At 42.5% G+C, this 22,150-nt stretch overlaps 1 protein-coding gene across 1 annotated transcript in view; it reads right to left on the reverse strand.

The window, feature by feature from the left end:
* The window catches only part of SLC12A4 (solute carrier family 12 member 4), a 125,965-nt gene that overhangs the window by 16,185 nt on the left and 87,630 nt on the right, over positions 1–22,150 (reverse strand). Inside the window, exons 5-16 of the mRNA XM_019505738.1 lie at positions 20,179–20,233; positions 19,556–19,686; positions 18,154–18,395; positions 16,446–16,660; positions 14,288–14,452; positions 14,090–14,188; positions 12,480–12,537; positions 11,777–11,951; positions 9,458–9,576; positions 8,469–8,567; positions 7,764–7,883; positions 6,963–7,067 (exon numbers count right to left, since the gene is read on the reverse strand). Of these exons, the coding sequence (XP_019361283.1) occupies positions 6,963–7,067; positions 7,764–7,883; positions 8,469–8,567; positions 9,458–9,576; positions 11,777–11,951; positions 12,480–12,537; positions 14,090–14,188; positions 14,288–14,452; positions 16,446–16,660; positions 18,154–18,395; positions 19,556–19,686; positions 20,179–20,233 (1,583 nt within the window). The remainder of the gene's footprint in view (positions 1–6,962; positions 7,068–7,763; positions 7,884–8,468; positions 8,568–9,457; positions 9,577–11,776; positions 11,952–12,479; positions 12,538–14,089; positions 14,189–14,287; positions 14,453–16,445; positions 16,661–18,153; positions 18,396–19,555; positions 19,687–20,178; positions 20,234–22,150) is intronic.

A 22,150-nucleotide genomic window follows, 5' to 3' on the forward strand; every position in this document is an offset into this window, starting at 1 on the left:
CACCTTTCTAAGTACCCCTAAGGGTACTTATACCGCCAGTTGACAACCTCTGCTTTATGCAGTTTTGAACTTAGTATTAAAAAAAATTCAAGTACTCAGTTTAAGAGAGATGCATTAGTATTTTACTTACATGGGAGGATTTTCATGGTTCTGCCCAATGTTTGTAGATTACATATATTATTCATGCAGTAAGATGGTATGACTATTGTGTACCAAACCCATGGAAATTAAGAACATTCAAAATAGACAAGTGGTTTCTGCCTACTTGCTGCATGCATCTTGAATGACAGCACTAGGCAGTCATTGTTCTTCTTTTCCCAGAACTCAAAATATGGTAACAATATCACCAATATCAACAAATACGAATTTTAAGTCAGTTTGTTTTATTTAAGGTATGTCACAAACCCCACTATAATGCAAATTGTTTGTGGGGTGTTTTCTTGAGTTTGTTTTCCTAATAAGGCTCATGTAGTCTCAAAGGAGAAGGGACAGTAAGCTGTATTCAGCTATATGAACCTTGTGCTTATATGCATTGTGGTATTTGATATCCAATGCATTTCTTAAAAGTTATAATAAGATCAGAATTGCATACTGAGTTTCACACCTGGAAGAGGCTCAAAGACTAAATGCCTGAAAAGAGGTAGTGGGGAAATTAAATAAGACGATGTCTTTGAGATACATCTGAAAGGATAAAAAAAAATATCCTAGTCATACTTAAATCAGGAAAGATTTTTAGTCTGATAAGTATGCACCTTTGGGTAGGGCAGGAAGTTACAAGCATAGTGTGGACTCTCCAAGAATCCAATGGTAATGTATATAAGTGGACAGATAAGAAACAATACTTAAGCCTGGAGAGCAAGTCTTTGTAGTTTTCCCAGGCATAGGGAAATATTAGAGTCCCTCAGCTAGTGGGCTGAGTAACAACTGCATTCTCAGATATAAGAGGCAGGGTAAGAACAGGTTACTGTCCTAATATTTCCTTTTGTTTGTTTATTCTTATAGCCCTGTCCATGTCTTAACATATGGTTACTGATTTCTTACATTTTCTCTTGTTTTTAAAATAAATCTTTTTGTTATTTTTTACAACCCACCTATTGTCAGGCAGGTCTCTTCCAAGGAAGGGGAAATCTGTCTTTTCTGAGCAGGTTATCAGAAAACAGTGTGCTGCTTCTACCTGGAAAACCCCCTCTGCTAAGAGCTGGCAAAGACCCTGGTGAGGCAGGGTAAAGATGAGGCACCATGGGTCAGGAAGGTGACCTCTGGTGCATCTCATTCTGTTCTCAACAGTCAAGCAGCAGACAGGAGAGAGGGACTGAAGAGTATCCCTGAAAGTGTGACAAGGCCCCAGGAGTGTACCTCTGGGGTTGAAGTATGTCACAAGGTAGGCTTCTACTCCTCTAGAAAGGCAGCAGATTGCTCGGTAAGCCTGTAACATATTTCTAGTTTAGAGGTTGAGGCGTGCTATCAACAACAGTGATGAGCGGGGAAAGTGTACATATGCAACTTTCCATTAATTAGGATTTCTTACCCCATTGTGATTTGCTTTTTCTGGTACCAACTGTAGAATTGTTTTTCCCATGCAAAATTCACTTAGCCTATGTGATCTAGTTTTAAGCTTATAAAACAGAAGAGGTCAAGAGAAGTCACTCTTGGCCACTAACCCAGCTTTTAAAGCTGGAACCACACCTCTCTGCAGTAGTACTACAAAGTGTAAGGGTCCCTGCATTCACTGAATTTATGTTACCTCCAGCCCCTGAACTTATGCAGAGCCTGGGCAAAGACTCTGTGACCAAAGGCAAGAAAAGGCACACAATATGGCTGGTTTTTCATACTCACTATACATAAGTTCCTGCACATCAATTCCCATTTAAAAGACAGGCACTTAAACTGCTATAATATCCTCCCAGGGGAGGAAAATTCTGCAAGACTTGACAGGTGTCCACTCACCGGCCTACAAAAAATGCAGACGGCACCCTGTCACAGTCATTTAACTTGAATATGGTTCAAATAGCCACACGGAAAACTATTATGTATGAGATGGAAAAGAAAAATCAGAAGTTGTAATGACAGCTGGAAACCATTGAAAAACATAAGGGAATGTTGTCCTTAACACTAAGCAAAGATAATAAAGAGACAGGTGAAACAAAATTGTAAATTGGATAATCCAGAGGAAAATTAAAGAACCCTGTCAAATGTATGTGTGCATGAGCACAAGAGAAATTATGCACCTAAATTTTCCCTTAAGAGAATGTTGCCCCTCTCTCCTCCCCCCCCCCTTCCCCCGCACCTGCAGAACAGCCAATACCCTGGCGGTTGAGACCCATCAGGATTGTAGGAGATCTAGGTTAAAGTTCCTACTTTCCATAGATTCATAGACATCAGGGCTGGAAGGGACCTCAGAAGATCATTGAGTCCAGCCCCCTACCCTAGGGGCAGGAAGTCAGCTGAGGTCACAGGATCCCAGCAAGATAAACATCCAATTGACTCTTAAAGGAGTCCATAGTAGGTGCTTGCACTACCTTTGATGGCAGTCTGTTCCAGGCCTTGCGGGTTTGAATAGTAAAGTAGTTCTTCCTTATGTCCAGCCTGAAACAGTCTTGGAGGAGTTGGTGACCGTTGGGCCTTGTCATCCCTTGGGGTGCTCTGGTGAACAGGCATTCCCCGGATCCTGATGCACACCCATTATATACTCATAGGCAGCCACCAGGTTCCCCCTGAGCCTGCGCTTTTCCAGACTGAAGAGTCCCATAGCTCTCAGCCTCTCATCATAAGGCCTGTTTTCTTGCCCTCATGCACATGGATCTCCTCTGGACTCTCTCAAGCTTCTCCACATCCTTTTTTAATTGTGGAGCCCAAAATTGGATGCAGTACTCTAGCTGCGGTCTCACCAAGGCTGAGTACAGTGGGAGGATGACATTCTGGGATTTGCCAGAGAAGCATCTATTGATGCAAGCCAGAGTTTTGCTTGCTTTGCTGGCTGTAACATCACATTGGTGGCTCATATTCATCTTGTGGTCAAACATGACCCCCAAGTCCCTTTTGGCCATGGTGCTAGCAAGAGCAGCACTGCCAAGCCTATAAGCATGCTGAGGGTTTTTCTTCCCAAGGTGGAATAACTTGCATTTTTCTGCATTGCAGGCCATCAGGTTTTCATCCGCCCATTTTCCGAGCCTGTCAAGGTCAGCCTGGATCACTATCATGTCCTCAGCTGTGGACACTTTACCCCGAAGTTTGGTGTCATCAGCGAACTTAGCCAGTCTGCTTCTGACTGCAGGCAGGTCTTGCTTGCCCAATCTCATTTTCTTTTATGACCAGGTGACTTATCACCTGGACAAAGGGGAAGAGATTGACGTTGTACACCTTGACTTTAAAAAAGCCTTCGATCTGGTATCCTACGATCACCTCTTGGTTAAACTAGCTAACTGCAGCCTTGACATCACCACTATCCGCTGGCTGGGGAACTGGCTCTGCAGTAGGACCCAGAGGGTGGTGGTCGATGGGAGCCAACTGTCTTGGTGCACTGTGACGAGTAGGGTCCCACAAGGCTCTGTCCTAGGGCCTATACTGTTTAACATCTTCATCAATGATGCAGACATTGGTGTCAGAAGCCGACTGACCAAGTTTGCTGACAACACCAAACTCTGGGGTAAAGCATCCACACCTGAGGACAGGAGGGTGATCCAGGCAGATCTGGACAGATTCACGAAATGGGCGGACAAGAACCTGATATGGTGTTCAACACCGAAAAATGCAAGGTTCTCCACCTTGGGAGGAAAAACCTGCACCATGCTTATAGGCTCGGTAGTGCTACGCTGGTTAGCACTACAGATGAAAGGGACTTGGGGGTCATGGTTCACCACAAGATGAACATGAGCCTTCAGTGTGATGCTGTGGCTGGTCAAGCAAGCAAAATGCTGGCTTGCATCCATAGATGCTTCTCAAGCAGATCCTGGGATGTCATTCTCCCACTGTACTCGGCCTTGGTGAGGCCGCAGCTGGAGTACTGTGTCCAGTTTTGGGCTCCGCAATTCAAAAAGGATGTGGAGAAGCTTGAGAGGGTGCAGAGGACAGCCACATGCATGATCACATGTCAGGAAAACAGACCTCATGATGGGAGGTTGAGAGCAATGGGGCTGTTCAGCCTGGAAAAGCGCAGGCTCAGGGGTGATCTGATGGCCACCTATAAGCTTATCAGGGGTGCTCATCAGGATCTGGGGGAACGTCTGTTTACCAGAGCACCCCAAGGGATGACAAGATCGAACAGTCACAAACTCCACTGTGACCGGTTCAGGCTGGACATAAGAAAGAACTTCTTCACTGTCCGAGCCCCCAAGGTTTGGAACAGACTGCCACCTGAGGCGGTTCAAGCACCCACTTTGAACACCTTCAAAACACATTTGGATGCTCATCATGCTGGGATCCTATGATCCCTGCTGACTTCCTGCCCCTGGGGTGGGGGACTGGACTCGATGATCCTCTGGGGTCCCTTCCAGCCCAATTGTCTATGAAATCTATGACACCAATGTCCACATCATCAATGAAGATGTTGATAAGAACAGGCCCAAGCACGGAGCCTTGGGGGACCCCACTTGTCACGGCACACCACAGTGATTGACTTCCATCAACTACCACTCTCTGGGTCCAACCATGAAGCCAATCCCCCAGCCAGTGGACTGTGATGTAGCCGAGGCTGCAGTTGGCCAGTTTTTCTATAAGATGATGGTGGATACCAGATCAAAAGCTTTTTTAAAGTCAACATATATGACAATCACTTCTTCCTTGTCCATGTGATATGTCACCTGGTCACAGAAGGAGATGAGATTGGTCAGGCAAGACCTACCCTGCAACAAACCCGTGCTGGCTATTCCTCAGGAAACTGCCTTCAGCCAGTTTGTCAAGAATGATCTCTTTGATAATTTTTTCCAAGATCTTCCCTGGGACAGAGATCAGGCTGATGGGCCTGTAGTTCTCCGGATCTATTTTTCTCCCTTTCTTGAAGATAGCCACCACACTGGCCTTCTTCCAATCTTCTGGCACTTCACCTGAGTGCCACGAGTTCTCAAAGATCCATGCCAGTGGCAGAGCTATGATGCTTGCCAGCTCCTTACACCCTGGGGTGTAAGCTGTCTGGCCCAGCTGACTTGAAGGTCTCCAGCCTCTCAGGGTGTTCCTTCACATGGTCAACATTGATGAAAAGTAACAGATCTCCCTCACTCTGGCCATCCTGTACTGTATTAAGCAGGGCCATCCCTTGGGGCTGGTGAAAAACTGAAGCAAAATACCCGTTAAGCAGGTTGGCTTTTTCCTGGGTGTTGGTTGTCAGTTGTCCCATATGGTTTAGCAGGGGTCCAGTGTTACCCTTGCTTTTCCTCCAGTTCCTCACATACCTAAAAAAGGACTTTTTATTGTCTTTGATGTGTGTAGCCAGCTGGAGTTCAGTCGCAGTCTTGGCTTTCTTGGTTCACTCCCTACAGGTCCAGATCAGTGTGCAGTACTCCTCCTTTGGGGTGGATCCAGCCTTCCATCCTTTATAGATCTTTCTTTTTAGATTCAGGAGGTCCACTAGTTCCCTGAAGAGCCAAGGGGGCTGCTGTGCTCTTTTGCTGCCTTTCCTCTCAGATGGAATAGACATTGCTTGAGCTTCCAGGATCGTTCCATTGAGAAGCAACCACTTTACCTGAACTCCCCACTCCTCTTTGGGTCATGGTTCCTTAGGGCCTCACCAACAAGCCTCCTGAGCTTGTGAAAGTCAGCTTTCCTGAGTCGACGACTTCTGCTTTGCTGACTGACTTGCCAGCTTTATGGTGGATAGTGAAGGTGATCAGCTCATGGTCATTGTCTCCCAGCTTCCCTTCAATCATTAGGTCACTGATTAAGCCATCCCCCATTGCCAGTACCAGGTCAAGCAGTGCTTTGCCTCTCGTTGGTTCATAGACTTCTTGAGTCAGACAGAGGTCATCCACGCACATGAGGAAGCTTTGCAACCATTCAGATGTGGCTGAGTGCTCTTCCAACGAGATGTCTGGGTACCTGAAATCTCCCATGACAACCATGTAATGGGAGCATGCAGCCTCAGCCAGTTTCCTGGCAAATTCCTGGTAAGTTCTTGATCCTGGCTAGGTGGTCTGTAGTAGACTCACACCATTGTGTCCCTGTGCCTTGTTCACCATGGATTTTGACCCAGAGAGTCTCCAGTTGTCCCCCCTGGGTGCCAATGTCAGCTTTCCTTGACATAGAGAGCTACCCCCCCCAACCCCTTTTGTCCCCATGCTCTCTCCTGCACAAGGTATAGCTATCTATACTTGTGGCCCAGCCACAGGTGGAGTCCCACCAGGTCTCCATTATCCCTATGATATTGTAATCCTTCTTGTTTAGCAGAAGGGCCAGTTCTTCCTGTTTGTTCCCCAAGATCCTGGCATTGGTGTACAGGCATGTAAGTATTGGGGGCCTTTGCCTTCCCTACGGATTGCTCTGGAACTGGGGTAGAGTGCCTTAGCCTGCTGGATTTACAAAAGCTGCCCAGTGGGCCTTCAGTGCTAGTACACCCCCATCCCCCGGTGGGCTCAGTTTAAAGCCCGGTCGAGCAGGTCAGCAAGTCTGACTGAGAAGTCTGACTCCCCAGTGGAGCGAGGTGTAGGCTGTCTCTTCCCAGCAGACCACTGCCTCCCTCACCAAAGAGTGGGCTGTGATTGTGGAAGTCAAAGCCTTCACAATGATACCAGTGCCGCAGTCTCTGGTTGACTACCTCGACCTGTCTCTCCCTCCTCAGCCCATGACCCAGATCCGGGAGGAGCGACCCCCTAAGTCCCACTCCCACAGCCCTATAGTCTCTCATGACCCGGCAGCAAAACTATTGCTCAGGATCAATCTAATCTTTGCATGCCATTAATTTATTGTTTTAGACACTATACACAGGCCTAGAAGCTGGGCAACGGCTGCTTTTTACATATCAAAATGCATACCTCCAGTTCTTGGTGTGAGGAGGCCCTTCTTCCAGTCGGAGCAAGGCATATCTGGCTGCACTGAGTGACAGACCTCGGATACCATCACCCCATTCTTTCTCTGCACTATAAAGAACACAAGTGTTAGCAATTAGATTATTTTAACATTGCTCAACTTCCTCGCTATGGCAGGAAAATTGGTTATTTTTCAACAAGCTTATGGTTGTGGTACCTATAATGTTTTTTAGCTTACAATTTATTAAAAGAAAGAAAAAACTTCTCAGTGAACAAGATCTCCCACATACACAGACAACACAAGTTATGAAAGTGAAATTATACGGGCAAACTATCAGTCTGATACCATGTTATAACAGCTTACTGTATTCCAAGCAAAGTTTCAGAGTTTAGCATTCTGATTCCCTTACTCCCATTATAATGGGTCAACCCTTCTGCCTGACCAATTTATAAACCATAAAGGCTGGGAGAACCAGCCGTTGGGAGAGGCCTACCCACAGGCTTCCTTTGTTGCCAGTAATTTAAGTCAAGAAAGTAAACAGCAGCAGGGAAACAGATTGACAAAGGGGCCTCCAAGTTCTGTGGTCAAATTTCTAGGGGCACCCTGCAGATGCATATAAAGGAAATCTTTTAAAGCTTTCCTTTGCAAAGTGGTTGCAAAAATATTCTAACAAAGAAAAAATTCCATGACTCTGCCATGATCCCAAGGCTACGGCAATCCATGCACTAAATGTTAAATCTAAAAGACAAGTTATTAAAAAAAGAAATATGTTGTTTCTTCCTTATCCCATTCTATTAGAAACTTACCCTTGATATTCAATGTACTTGTAAATCATGCCTGCAATAAGCATAGCCACCAGGGCATAATACCAGGATGAAATGAACATCAATGCAAGACAAATACTCATGCCTAAAAATGACAATGCCCTAAAAACAAAGAAAACATAAAAATATTGGCAAGTATTTGGGGGTTGGAGGGCTAAAAGCAAATGCATTGTTTTTGTTCCTTTCCTCTAAAAGGTTTTTTCACCCTCTGATTTTTTTCTGAACTAAACAACAGTAAAATACACTCTATGTACTCCTCCTCATCACTGTTGCAATACTCTATCGCGGGAATGGATACTATCACTACCTTAAACATCTTAATTCTGATCCACACTAAACACCACAGGATTTTCTTCCTGCATCCCTTCACACTACCAGATAGTAGGAAGAACTTACGTGAATCATAAATGATCCTTCCTCAATCTCTGCAGCCTCAGGACATGGCATCTTTGTTTCATTTTGCCAGACACCCTAAGGTGATCAGAGGGACTATTTCTCATGCTGGGTGCCAGGATAAACTATAGAACTAAAGCTGCATTTCATATCTCTATCCAGAAGAAGAGAACACTTAATCACCCCCTCTCCCCTACGAGGCTCCTGCACTTATATGGAGGGTTAGCATTCTTCCATACACACTAAGGAATATGGGGCTAGGAAAAAAAAAAGCAGACCAATTAATTTGCTTACCAATGGTAGTATTTAAATCGGGGCCGCCAATTTGGAGTTCTAAGAAGGGTTTGTACTGCACATGCCAAATTAACAAAAAGGTAACACATCAAGAAAAACCTAGGGAAGGAACAATTTAGTAAACATATTCAGAATTGTTTATGCAGACTGTGTCTGTGAAGGTCTGAGTGTCTCCCTCTCTCTCATACACAAATAACACAATCAGCCTTGTTAATGATGCTAAACCTCTAACCAATCCAAGTCTGGCAAAAATAACATCCACTCATAAGCTAAGGACACAAATTACACATAAACTGGTATAAGGGACTGGAAACTGGTTCAAATCTGTAACACAACAGATGTTCATTGCACATAAATCACTTTCAAAATGGCAAAACCAGTTTAAGATAAACCTAGATGGGTATAGTATCAGCTTTAACTGATTTAGGCTAAATCGGTTTATTGAACGTCTGTCCCAGATCCACTCCAGATTCAAGTTAACTCACAGTCCCCCAGCATCTCAGGATGCCTTGCACCTCCCCCACAAACCCCTCCTTGCAGGGTGAGCAGGCTAGCCATGGCCTAAGCTGTCTGCTCCAGCTGAAAAGGGAGGTGTGCTCTAGAGGCCCCTGGCTTCTGGCCTGGGCCACTGCAGGCACGTGGCTGCATTTCCAGAATCAAAAGTGAATGTCTATTCACTCACTTATTGATTCAATCCCATGAAGCTTAGACTAAATTGCAAAGACAGAATCAATTAAGCCTCAGGCTTTCTGACATCTGTACTTAAACACAATGCGCTCCACAGGCAAGAGACTTTACATGTGAATGTAGCTGGACATCAGGATGCTTATTTTATTAAGCAAATGGATCACAACATTCTAAAAATCAATACAAGTAGCACAATTCTAAAAGCAGATCCTATTTATCCTATTTATCAATCAATACAAGTAGCACAATTCTAAAAGCAGATCCTATTTATTTTGTGATTCATATATAAAACTGACACTTACATTGAGAGAATCGGAGCCACCATGTCCAGGGAAGCTATAAGAATTCCCAGTTCAGCAATTAATGCTGTTAGCAGAAGGGCCCATGTTGGTTCACCATTTGCCTTCCCATGACCAAAAACCTGAATGAAAAGAAAACAGGGATATTTACTAACTTGTACTATAACATTTGATATTTTGTTCAATGTTGCATTGCTTATAAATGGTTTTAATAATGACTGAAAATAGCCTGTATTTTTTACCTCAGCAGGATTTGCTTTATATTTTCATCTTTCATTTAAAAAGTAGGACAGGGTCCAGCTAATTCCAATCCCTCTCTCTTGGCCACTGAATTAGATGCTGGACTTGTTAATAAAGACACCAAATAACCATCCAAATCCTTCTTTAAAAACACACTTTTTCCATTAAAATGTTGCTTTTTTAAAAGACTATTCACGTAACAGAATTTGAAAATATAAAATAGTTGTCCCATCCTTTCTCCCAGTTTTTAGGGAAAAAAGAGAATGTTTCCTTCCTGCTTTGGGAATTGCTAAGTAAAAGGGGTAGCCTGCACCCAGCAAGCAACAACTAAAAAGTAGCTACTGCTTCAATATTTGCTTCTCAGTTCTGGTAAAAGGCAATTTCTTCCTAATTCTTCAGGAACAATGATAGAGAAATAGTTATCGAGTAGAGGAACTGAAGTATGTCCCTCTTGGGACTGCTCCCTGATGGCACAGGCTGTCTCTTGATACTTAACAGAAGCCTGAGAAGAAAACATTAAAGCAAGATTATCAGCTCTTTCAAAGTGCCCATGTTTTAAAGTGTTCAATACAAACAATTCCCAGTGCTTGACTAAGGAACTTACTAACCCACCCCTCCTGAAGTTCTTCTTGACTATATGTTTTTAGTGTTGCAGTGCCTCACATAGCTTTAATCATGATTGTCTTGTAGCACTTAAACATGGACCATCTTATTTTGGTCTCCTTTCTTCCAAATTTTTGTACAGACCTGATTTTTCTCACCTTTATTTATTTAACCAAAAATATGTCTCTCAGACTCTCTAGCCTTATTGAAGTGTTTCAGCTTCTGCATTACGGTAACAAACATTTAAAGAGAAAAAGCAAAACCAGCACAAAATATAAACAGGCCTCACTAGGGTTTTCACATTGGTCAAATTATTTCCTCCAGCTTTTGCTTTCAGTTCTTGTATTCCATACTTCCACTTTCACATCTCAATTATCTTTCTGAGTAATGGCCATTTACTCTTAAACAGTTCCTTATTCTTGGGCCCCTTGCAGATGTTAATGTAGTCATATGACTGGGATCAGAGGAATTCTACACCCGATCGCACATCCGGCCACGACAGATATGAATGGCAGGAAGCATGGCTTTTGGAACTGGGAGATAAAATTCCTCTGATCCCAGTTGCATGGTCTGCCTCTACCTGCAGCAACTTGAAAGACAGACCTATCCCCAGTGGGCTCACAGCAAAGCAGGACCTTAATAAAGCACTCTGTAAAAGTCCTGGGGTGCCAGGAACCCAACATCAGGGAGAAGCTCCTCAATTTCAGGCTCAGAGCAGCACAGGAACTTAAACCTGGGATTCTGCTACCCACTGGGGCTCAACTGCATATCTATATTTTAAATGCACCAAAGCACTAGGAGTCTGACATAAGGGAGCCTTCCTGGTCTCAGGTTCTCTGGGCCTGAGATATTTAAAAGGCTTACTGCAGCCCAAAAGCACCACTGCCAGTTTCCCACAGGCTAACATGTTTAAAAGGTTCACATGCAGCTGGGCTGCACACACTGCTCCTGGATGCCTATATGGCACACACTGAAAAATAAGCATGATACAAACCAGCCACAAAGATGTTCTGTGTTACATGGGAACATTTACCCTTCGGGCAGGGGGCTGAACTCGATGATCTTCTGAGGTCCCTTCCAGCCCTAATGTCTATGAAATCTATTAAATCTTTGTGGTTGGTTTGGCATTTTATTGCATCTTAAAAACCTTGTATGTGACACATGCTAAATTTATTGTACAATTAACATGTTAATCACATAAAAATGGCAGTCTGCTAGGGGTCTTGGGTTCCATCATTAACTTAATCACTTTATGCTTCTCTACACAGAGATGCCTATGTTATGTGTGCACAGTCCTCAACATTTTATCAGTCTCAAATGATCTAAGTATCAGGTTTATGGCATATGCAAATTCAGATCTCCTTCTTCTAGTCCCTAGAAATACAACTTCTTATGGTTGGCTAGGCCACAGGGTGAATGGTACCTACATACAGCAAAAAAACCCAAAACAAAATAGCCCCCATTTTAATATATACTAACCCAGAGAAAAGGAATAATGTTGTCCTTGGCTATGGCTTGTAGCAGTCGTGGGGCTCCAGTGAGGCTCTGTAAACCTGCTCCACAGGTAGAGAAGAAGGACCCTATCACAATGACCCAAGGTGAGGGCCAAGAGAGTGTGCCCACCACTAAGTTCTTGTTCACTGCATCACCATACCTGTAAAAAAGAAATGTTGGCCATTCTGACTTCATTTTAAGGGAGACTTTTTTTATTACTGCATTTGCTTTCATTTGAGTATATTTTTTAAAGATTTTATTTAAACAAAACTGAATGTTTTCTTGAAGAGAAACTCTAGTATGAGGAATATTCCTAAATACTTCAGACTTCCACATCAATTTGTTTTGCCTATCACTTTGTTGTCTGAGCACTACTTTGCATTCTCACCTGGTGAGAAGCAATTTGTAATACAAACTGAGCTGTACTGCTAAAGCCCTGACTAGCAATGTTCTTCAGATTTCTTTCCCTGAGCTTTTTAGACATATAACTGCCACTGTCAAACACAGAATTACTTAATACAATCTAATATTAGGCATTCCAACATACAGCAATAGTGATGGTGGATCATTTCACACTGTAGCTTTTTGGCAAACTAAGTGGACAAACAGAAAAATACAAAAAAACAGGGAACAATCTTCTCCCACCACAAAACATGCTAAAATGGTAAAACGGTTCATGGTTACTTACTTATCTCTAAGAACTACACCCTCTATGCAGGCTCCAAATAATACCACACAGCTGAAGTCTTGGATACAAAATATGTTAAGGAAAGTAGGTGTTTACTATTATGGCTGCAATAAATTCAAACAAATTTTAAACCAATGATTTAAAATATGGTAGGGGTTTAATTCCTAAGCTACATACAACACCTGTAAACAATTTCAGCTTGCTGGTTAAACTACTGTTTAACCCTCAATAAGGCATAACACCAGACATTAGATCCCAGGACCTTTCACAGTTGTTTTTCTTATTTTATGTTTTTAAGAATATTAGAAGAGCCTGACTAGTCCTAAAAGTTTTTCTAGGTTATGAACCTTCCAGTGGATGGCGTATAAATGTCTAGCTATGAAGAGAGTCATCCAGCAGACAAAGCTTCAATAACCTAAAAAGAGAGGAAAGAGAGAGGAAGAAGGAGGGGGGAGAAACAGGGAGAGAAAGGCAGGGAGGGAAAGGGAGAGGGAGATAGAGGGAGGGAAGAGAAGGATAGGGAAATGCAGCTGTAACATAGCTCCTAAGTGGAAATGACAATTTATATTTAACAGGAGAGCTGAAGGTATATAAAGATCTCCTGGTTGGAATAGTTCATTTTGTGCAAATTGGGCTCAGTTAAAAGTCAGAACAGTCGCATGTTTCCTTCTGGTTATGATATTTCATATTTCACAGTAGTCTGGGGTGATGGAAAGTTCTCCTGGGCAGGAAATTATCTTGTATTGAGGCAGTTTGAGCTGTGTGAACATGCAGATTTCACTGGAAAAATGGGCAGGAGCCAGGCTGTCAGCTTTCTTAATATACCTTCAGCTCTCCTGTGAAATATGAATTTTCATTTCTACCTAGGAGTGATTTTAAAATCTTTGCTTTCTCCTATGCCTGAAGAAAGGTGATTGTGCCCAAAAGCTTGCAAATAGAACCCTTTTTTTTTGCAAATATCTAGTTGGTCTAATAAAAGATATCACAACTTTCACAAGTTCTGATTCCTAAGATACCTGGCACACCAGGGGCTATAAAACTCCACTGCCACCAGTCTTGTATCTTTTGATTTCCTTTTTAATGCATTCTTTACCCCTTCCTCTTTTCTACTGCTGAACTTTTGTCTCAAATATATAAAACAGTAACTGCATCTTGATCCCTGGCCATCTTTCAGACTTTTCCATTACTAAGCACTCACTTTATGTGAAAGAGAACACAGACTCCCCACACTTTACTAAATAAAAGACTTGTTTCTTTTAGAAAAAGGAACTAAAATTCAGAGATTCTTTTATTTAAAGTCTTTTCCAATCTTAATGGCTGTCCCTGTTTCTTATGAATGTCTCCAGCTTTCAGCCAACCTAAAATGCCACAGAGTCCATGAGTTTGCTTTAATCAAATGGCAAAGAGCAGAATCCAGAAAGCAAAGTAGAATGTTGTGGGAAAGAGGCACAAATTTTGAATATTTTCAGCTGAACCAGAGTGTGGAGTTTTACTGATGTGATGTGGTATTTTAGTCCTCACAGGATAGTACAATGAACTGGGAGCACAATAAAAGTTCAACTGAGTCATTTAGAATGTGCTAAAAATCTATTCTAATTTTAAAAGGATACAGACTAATGATGTGGTGATGATAGCAAGAATTGTTCCAACAGGAATAGATTTTTGTGCATCTTTGAGGTCTCCTGATCTGTTTGAACCAGCCATGATACCTACACAAACATTAAGTTTACGTAAAATATATTTGGTAACAAAAAGAGCAAAGAAAAATATAAAAATCCCACAAATTTGTCTCTTTCCAGTATTCTCACCAGTCACTGAAGGGAAGAAGATACCAACTAGGACTGTGAAGGAAGTGGCTATATCAGAAAGCACATAAAGATGAAGATTGCTTTTCAGCCCAGGTATATCAAGTGATGAGTGAACAGCTTTCTCTAGTATTTCGCCTTTCTCCAAGTAATTGCTCCACAGATTATCTGACGTAAGGAAGTGTTATCACAAGAACAGAGCAGGAAAGAAAAAAAAAAAAAGAGAGAAAGGTTAACACAAACATGTTTTTATTACCAGACATTTAGGACACATGATTACAAACCCAACTTACTAAGTGATATGCTCAAAGCAGCACAGTCCTTGGTTCAAAGACTGAAATCTAGTGAGTTACAATAATTTCAACACTAGATACACTCAGCTTTCAAAACGGGAAAAAATTCTAGGCTGTATTTTCCTGCCAATCTGACAATAATTACAACTATCTTCAAATTATCACCAATAAATAGACTAGAAGGGTTTATATTTTGATTGTATTAATTCACCAAATGCAATTTCATTTTTATTTGCCACATGGATACAACTTATCTAGCCAATACAAGATAAATGCAATACTGCCACACAAATCAAATAAAACAGCATCCATATACATAAAAACTAAGGAAATCTGAAGAGGTAGGATTGACCAGTTTTCTGCCCAAAAGCTAATTTATTCTTTAGGAAGTAGAAAAATTATGGCACTGCATTGATTTGCATTTAAATATGTTTTGACACTGCATGGAATACACGCTGCATCTATTTTAGAGGCTGTGTTAATGTTTCTTGTGAAAATGAGGACACCTGTACCCTTTAAAATTTAAAACTGATTTATTTTCTATTTTCATAGCATTATAGAAAATTAGGGTTGGAAGGGACCTCAGGAGGTCATCTAGTCCAACCCTCTGCTCAAAACATGACCATCCCTAACTGTATCATCCCAGCCAAGGCTTTATCCAGCCTGGTCTTAAAAATCTGCTTTTAAGGGTGGAGATTGTACCATCTCTCTAAGTAACCTGTTCCAATGCTTTACTACCCTCCTAGTGAGAGAGTTTTTCCTAATATCCAACCTAAATTTCCCTTGCTGCAACTTGAGACCGTTGCTCCTTGTTCTGTCATCTATCACCACTGAGAACAGTCTAGCTCCATCCTCCTTAGAACCCCCCTGCAGGGCGTTGAAAGCTGCTATTAAATCCCCTCTGTCTTCTCTTCTCCAAACTAAATAAGCCCAGTTCTCTCAGTCTTTCCTAGTAAGCCATGTTCCCCAACCCCCTCACCATTTTTGTTGCCCTCTGCTGGATCCTTTCCAATTTTTCCACATCATTTATGTAGTGGGGAGCCCAAAACTGGACGCAGTTCTCCAGATATGGCCTTACTAGTGGTGAATAGAGGAGACTAATTGTAGAATCATAGACTCATAGGGCTGGAAGTGACCCCAAAGGAACATCAGGTCCAGCCCCCTGCATAAGCAGGAAAGGTGACCCCAGCCAGGTGACCATCCAGTCTTCTCTTGAAGACCTCTAGAGTAGGTGATTGCACCACCTCTGGGGGGAGCTTGTTCCATAGTCTGGACACCCTAGTTGTGAAGAAGTTTTTCCTAGTGTTCAGCATGAAACTATCTTCCAGGAGTTTGTGGCCATTGTTTCTAGTTTACTCCCAGGGTATCCTGGTGAACAGTTGTTCATTGAGCCCCAGATTTTATTCTAAAGCTCTGCTGCAAACTTGCAGAAAGCAGGGAAGTCAGTAAATTACTTTCATGCATATATTTCTATGTTCTATGTTCCTTCCATCTAAGATCTATTAAGTAAAATTCTCCTACTGTGCTCTAATTCAGATCCTTCAACATTCTTTTGAAAACGATATGGCATATAACTTATCCTATGGGGCATTGTAGATGGCTTTCTATTAAAAGTTATCACATGTGCAGATCCAATTCAGTCATTTTTACTGCACAAAAGCCAATCTTCTTATCAGAAAAGAAAATGATTAATACTATCTTTTCTTTATAGGACTGTATCATTTGGCTTACCAAGAATTTTTTTTCACTGTAATTTGAATTAGTTAGTCTAACCTCCCTCTGCAGCACTGAGCAGAACAATCTTTTCCAGTTGCTCTGTTTGCCACTTAAGAGGGTTTCCTTTAATGCGGCAGCATTTGTCATCATACCTTTTAAAATCCCACTTGCAGCTCCAGGAATCCCTGCTATCTCTGTAACATTGTTAAGCATGAAATATTCATCACAGTTATCAGTGGTAAAGTTTGAATTGTGACAAAAGAGCTGCCAAAGCTTGGTGACCACAGTGATGTTGTCCACAACCACCGTTTTGGCACAAATATCAAACTGATCTCTTGACAGAGTCCTGTTGCCCAACATACAAATCCTGAAGGGGAAAGGAGAAAATAATTTAGGATTGTGTGTTATACAAAGACGGCTGCTCCCAGCTGTAACTGGCCAGGTATGTACCTATGGCAATCCCTCTTTTTACTTTCTGGCTTTGGAGGCTCCAGCAATGGTAGCATGTAGCACTGGCGACGTGTAGGGGGTGCATGTGCATCCCCTGAGCTTGGCGGTGCACCTCCTGCAAAAAGGTGCTGCCAAAATTGCCAGTGGCACCTGAACGGGATCACTGCTCATCTCCCCTCCCCCCTTGCCACCAGCACTGCCAGCGGTGTCTGCAGGTAGTCCCCAATTGCTGTTGGCCACCACCAACACCATTGGCAGCATCTGCAGTGATCACTGCTCAGCCACCCCCACCCCACCAACAGCACTGCAGCCACCTGTGGGAGCTCACTGCTTGCTGCTACCATGTTCCTACTGCCAACAGTGCCACTGCCACCTGCAGGAGCTTGCTGTGCCCCCCCAAGCTCTGTGGGCACATGGCGTTCATGGCATGTAGCTAAGAGATGATAGGAGATGTCACCTCATTTTATGCCACAGACACCCATGTCAAGCAGGCAAAAAACCTTGATTAACATGGTCCTTGACATGGTCCTTTTTTCAGCAGCAAAAAAACAGTGTGACATCTCACCCAGCAGCAGAGAGCTACACTGCTGCTCTATGAACTACATTTCCTAGAATGTCATTAAAACACAGACACATGCTCTTGTGCCACAGCTGTTTGCCATGAGGCTGGAGCCAGAAAGAACAGGAGGCAGCAGAGTGGGGCTGGGAGGCCAAGGCATCCCCCTTAGGCAGTAGCTAGAGCTCGTGCCCCGCTCACCCAACCATCCTTACACTACTTGTTACTCTGCGCTGCTTCATACTTGGCAAAGAAGCAATTAAGATAGATGAACCCAACTGACTCCACTACATGAGAGTTAAGCAATATTTCTGGCTGTGGGCCAGTACAACCCACACCAGTCAGGAGGAAGAAGGTGGTCACTAGGACCTAGTCACCGCTCCTGTCATGGCATCACAGAAGGAGTGCCTGTACCCAAAGCTCCCAAATAACTTTGCTCTGTAAAATTAACGGAGTTTGCACGGGGAGTCGTATGGGGTCCTAGGGTGTGAGATGCTCTTTGTGGGAGGGGAAACAGTAAAGTGTCAATTTCCACCAAACCTTTCCTCAGCTCTGGAGAAGGCACCATTCTACCAAACCTAGTTAAAGAATGCAGTGGATCACTTCATTTTAGCCTAAGAAGCTTTGTTACACAGGCTTCTGCCAGAAAACATTAATTAAATTCAGACTGCAGCTACCTTATATATGAGTGACTTAAATGTAACTGATTTCTAGAGCAATGAAGCACATGCAGAACATATTAGCTAGATAGTTTTAAAGAAACTTCTACAGTAAGTAAAGGCTTTATGTTTGTTTGTTTCGGTTTGGTTTTCTTAATTACAGGTTGATGTATCCCAGCCAGGAAGATTACTTACGGAAATTCAGGTGGATCAAAGATGGACTTGATAGCTCCAGCATAAATGGACAATATGGATATTATTACACAGGCCAAGAACAGAGAAGCAAATTTGTTAACATATTTTACTCCTACAAAAACCACAATGGCCATGAGGATGAGGAATATGGTTCCATAAACTCGCATGTTGTTCAGCGTAGCACTAGATGCATCATGAGCACCAGTAGGATGAAAGATTGCTGCTTGTGGAGCAATATATGTCTGAAAGAGCAAGAAAGCATGCTACACTGATGTAATAATGCAAGTAAGAGTTTAAATTACATTTTGCTCCTTCCCATTTGCTTTTAACACACACTTTATATACAAAATTATAAATCAAGCTGTCATTCATAAAATACTTTTGAGAAAGGATCTTTACCCTGTAGGGAAGTTCTGTGTTAAAGGATCATAGAAAAATAAGCCTTGGAGAGATACCAGGAAGTCATCTGATCCAACTCGTTATTCAAGACAGGACCATCCCTGCCTGAGCCATTCAAGACAAGAGTTTGTCTAACCACCATCTTAAAATCTACAAGGATGGAGATTTCAACTTCTCAAGACCCTCTGTTCCAATACTTAACCATCATCATAGTTAAAGTTCTTCCCCAAATCCAACCAAAATTTCCCTTTCTACAGTTTAAGATCCTTACTCCTCATCTTGTCTCCTGTGGCCACAGAGAATAGTCTATTGACAACCTTCAAGTATTTGAAAATTTAGCAAATTTACCCTCAGTCTTCTCTTCTGTGGACTAGATTCCAGTTCTTTCAACCTTTTCTTGTAAATAATTTTTCCTAAACTTCTAATAATTTGTTGTTGTTCTCTGATAGACTCTTTCTAGCTTGTCCACATCTTCCTTGAGCACATGGATTGATTTATCTATGGTCCACTATAGCTCCTATATCCTTTTGCTGTAGTCTCACCAGTCATTCCTTGATCTGTGTTTGTGGCTGTTCCATCCTAGGTGCAGGACTTCACATTTGTCCTTACTGAATTTCATTCCATTAATTCTAGCCCATTCTGAATCCTAACCTGCAACTTGACCCACCCAGGTATTATCTGAAAATGGACAGTTTTGTAGTTCTAACCCTACAATCCAATTCATTCTCTCTTTGACAGTGATATATTGAACACTTCAACTTAGGTTTTCTAAAGTAATGATTTGGAGAACCTCTAAGTTTTATATCTAAAATGGCACACCTCAAAAGAAGCCTGACTTCAAAATGGAGAACACCAGACAACTTGTGAAAGTATGGAATTGGGCCCCTAACAGACCAAGTCACCCTTGAAAATACAGGCCTTCAATCTCTGACCCTTGTCCTCAGAGGCAGGAATGTTGCAGTGTTTTCTAAAAGTAACTTGTCACATAAGTGTTACCACTCACCAATAAAATCTCAATGGCACCAAGTATGTACATAGCTCCTGCAAATGTTGTTCCCAAATAAAAGCACAGTCCGACAGCTCCACCAAACTCTGGACCTAAAGACCTTGAGATCATGAAATAGGAGCCACCAGCTACAAGATAAGAAAGGATAAGGATATTTTTACACCACTTGTGAATCTGCCATTTCAGAATATACAGAACATATGTATGAGGTTGTAAATTAATCCTATTAATCCTCACTGTATCAGAGGAAAGCTTGTAAATGTGAATAAACTAACACCATAAAGACTACAAAAACTACAAGGGAAATAAAAAATCCAAATTAATTTAAAAACCCTCACAAACACATCCTCATCATTTTTAAGCCAAAGTCATAGTTTGAGGCTCTAACTCGTTACTTTTTAACACTTGAAAAGTTTGACACAGTACTTTATTTGACACATCTGGATAATGACTTCCTTTCTCACTTGTTTTTCAGTAGAAGGCAAAAAAAGTCTAAATTTAATTACACTATGATACATTCATTACCATCTGAAAGTCTACCATTCAGTTTATGATAATAAGAGGAAGAGTAAGCAAAAATTGGTTTAAAAACTGCACCAAATAAGCAGGTCATTAATTACCTGGAACAACGCCATTAGTTGCAATAGCACTCATTGATATGGCTGTCAGCATAGTCTGTGGAGAACAAGGTAACAAATATAAATTTACCCATATAAAGTTCTCAAAATTATAATTAATCTTTTTAATTCTCTTGTTAAGGCAATTAGGCAAACAGTAAGGAAAACATGCCATGATAAAATATAGCTTTCATAGTATGTCTTTCTATATATTCTCCCCTGCCACAGAGCATTTTCTGGCCACAAAACAAAATAAGGGTTCATGCCAGCAACAGAAATGTAAAGATTATAATATTCTACTCTCCATGTGGGAAATGGGTGTTGCTTGGACATGTGGTATAATGCAGTGGTTCTCAACCTCATTAGACTCCAGGCACTCCTTGGAAAATGGTTTTTACCTTCAACTTGTTTTTTTGACTATGGAAAAATAATAAAGCAACTCTTCTGTTGCAAAAAACAAAGCAAGAGCACAGCAGGTCAGAATGCTTTTGATACTATGGATGCCTATTTCAATCTTATGTAGGTAACTGCATGTCTCTACAGCATGCCACATCACTCTGGTTGAGAATCATTAATGTAAGGAATTGGCTAAGCACCACAGAAGCTAAACCTGTAATAATTTCATCTGTTTAATTTACTTCGCTTTAACTGCAAGCTTAGAGTGCTGTAAACACTAGATTTGTTTCATTCAGCTTCAAAAAATTACAACAGTTTAGCTCCAATATAGCTGGAGAGACAAACTGTTATATCAGTTCAGCATATGTGAGCTCCTGAGCAGTAAGTCTGGCATTTTTCTTAATTTAGTGTTGGGTCTGTTCACAGCCTTATACTAGCAAAAGCACTGTTATGTGTGTACAGCTTATTTCAGTTTCCCAAGTAAAATAAATTATGCCAGCATAACTATCCTTATTAGGACTTTTGTTTGAATAACATTTTTATTAAAAAAAAAAAAAATCGTGCCTCCCCACAAACATAGCTATACTGGCAAAAAGTTTCTGCCACAGACTGAACCTTAGTTGCATACACGTGTAATAGGCCTGTGCGAATAGGGAAGTATTTGATCTGGATTTGGATTTGGATTCAGATGAGTTGGAGGACAGGTGATTCAATTCAGAGATTTCACTGTCTCAAACTGTTTTGGCTGAATTGGCCTCAGAAGATTCGATGCCAGTTCGGAAAGATTTAGAGATTCTGATAGGCCAGGGAGCAGGTACAGCTGGGCGGCTCCAGGTTCTCCCATGGTTCCTCCAGCTGTGCCTGCCTCTTGCCAGGTGGAGGGAGCCACGGGAGAAGGCCCCATGGCTGTCCTGCCTGGTCCCATCCCCCGCCCGGCCTCAGCCTAGTCCCAGCACTTTGGGAAAAAAAAGCCCTGCACTCACCAGCTGCAGCAGCAGCAATTGGGGTGCCTGGGCACTCATGGCAGAGCCCCCCCCCCCGCACAGCGTGGGGCAATGGGGGGCAGCAGGGATCGTCCCCCTCGCCTGGCACCCACGCAGCAGCTGTTGCATCGTGCAGGTTCAGTGTGGCTCAGCAGGGCACTGCACTCTGTCTCGGATCTGGGGCTGCTGGGGCTGCATGGTGCCACTCTCCAGCTGACAGGTGAAGCTGCCACACCTCCCAGACAGCGTGTGGATAGAACCAAGGAGGCCATACCTTCCCCTCTATGCGGCATTGCTGCACCTGGAGTACTGCATCCAGTTTTGGGCTCCATACTTTAAGAAGGATGCGGATAGCGTCGAGAGGGTCCAGAGGAGGGCCACTCATATAGTTAAGGGTTTATAGGCCAAGCCCTATGAGGAGAGACTAAGGGACCTGCACCTCTTAAGCATGGGGACTATCCCTGCTGCCTCCCATTGCCTTGCCCTGCACGGGGGCACTCTGCCATGATCACTCAGAGGCCCTGATCCCTGCTGCCAGAGCTGGTGATTACAGGGCTTTTTTTTTTTTTTTTTTTTTTTTTTTAAAGGGGGGGGGG

Source organism: Gavialis gangeticus, unplaced genomic scaffold, assembly GCF_001723915.1.
Source record: "Gavialis gangeticus isolate Ggan-Ray unplaced genomic scaffold, GavGan_comp1, whole genome shotgun sequence".
Classification (NCBI taxonomy): domain Eukaryota; kingdom Metazoa; phylum Chordata; order Crocodylia; family Gavialidae; genus Gavialis; species Gavialis gangeticus.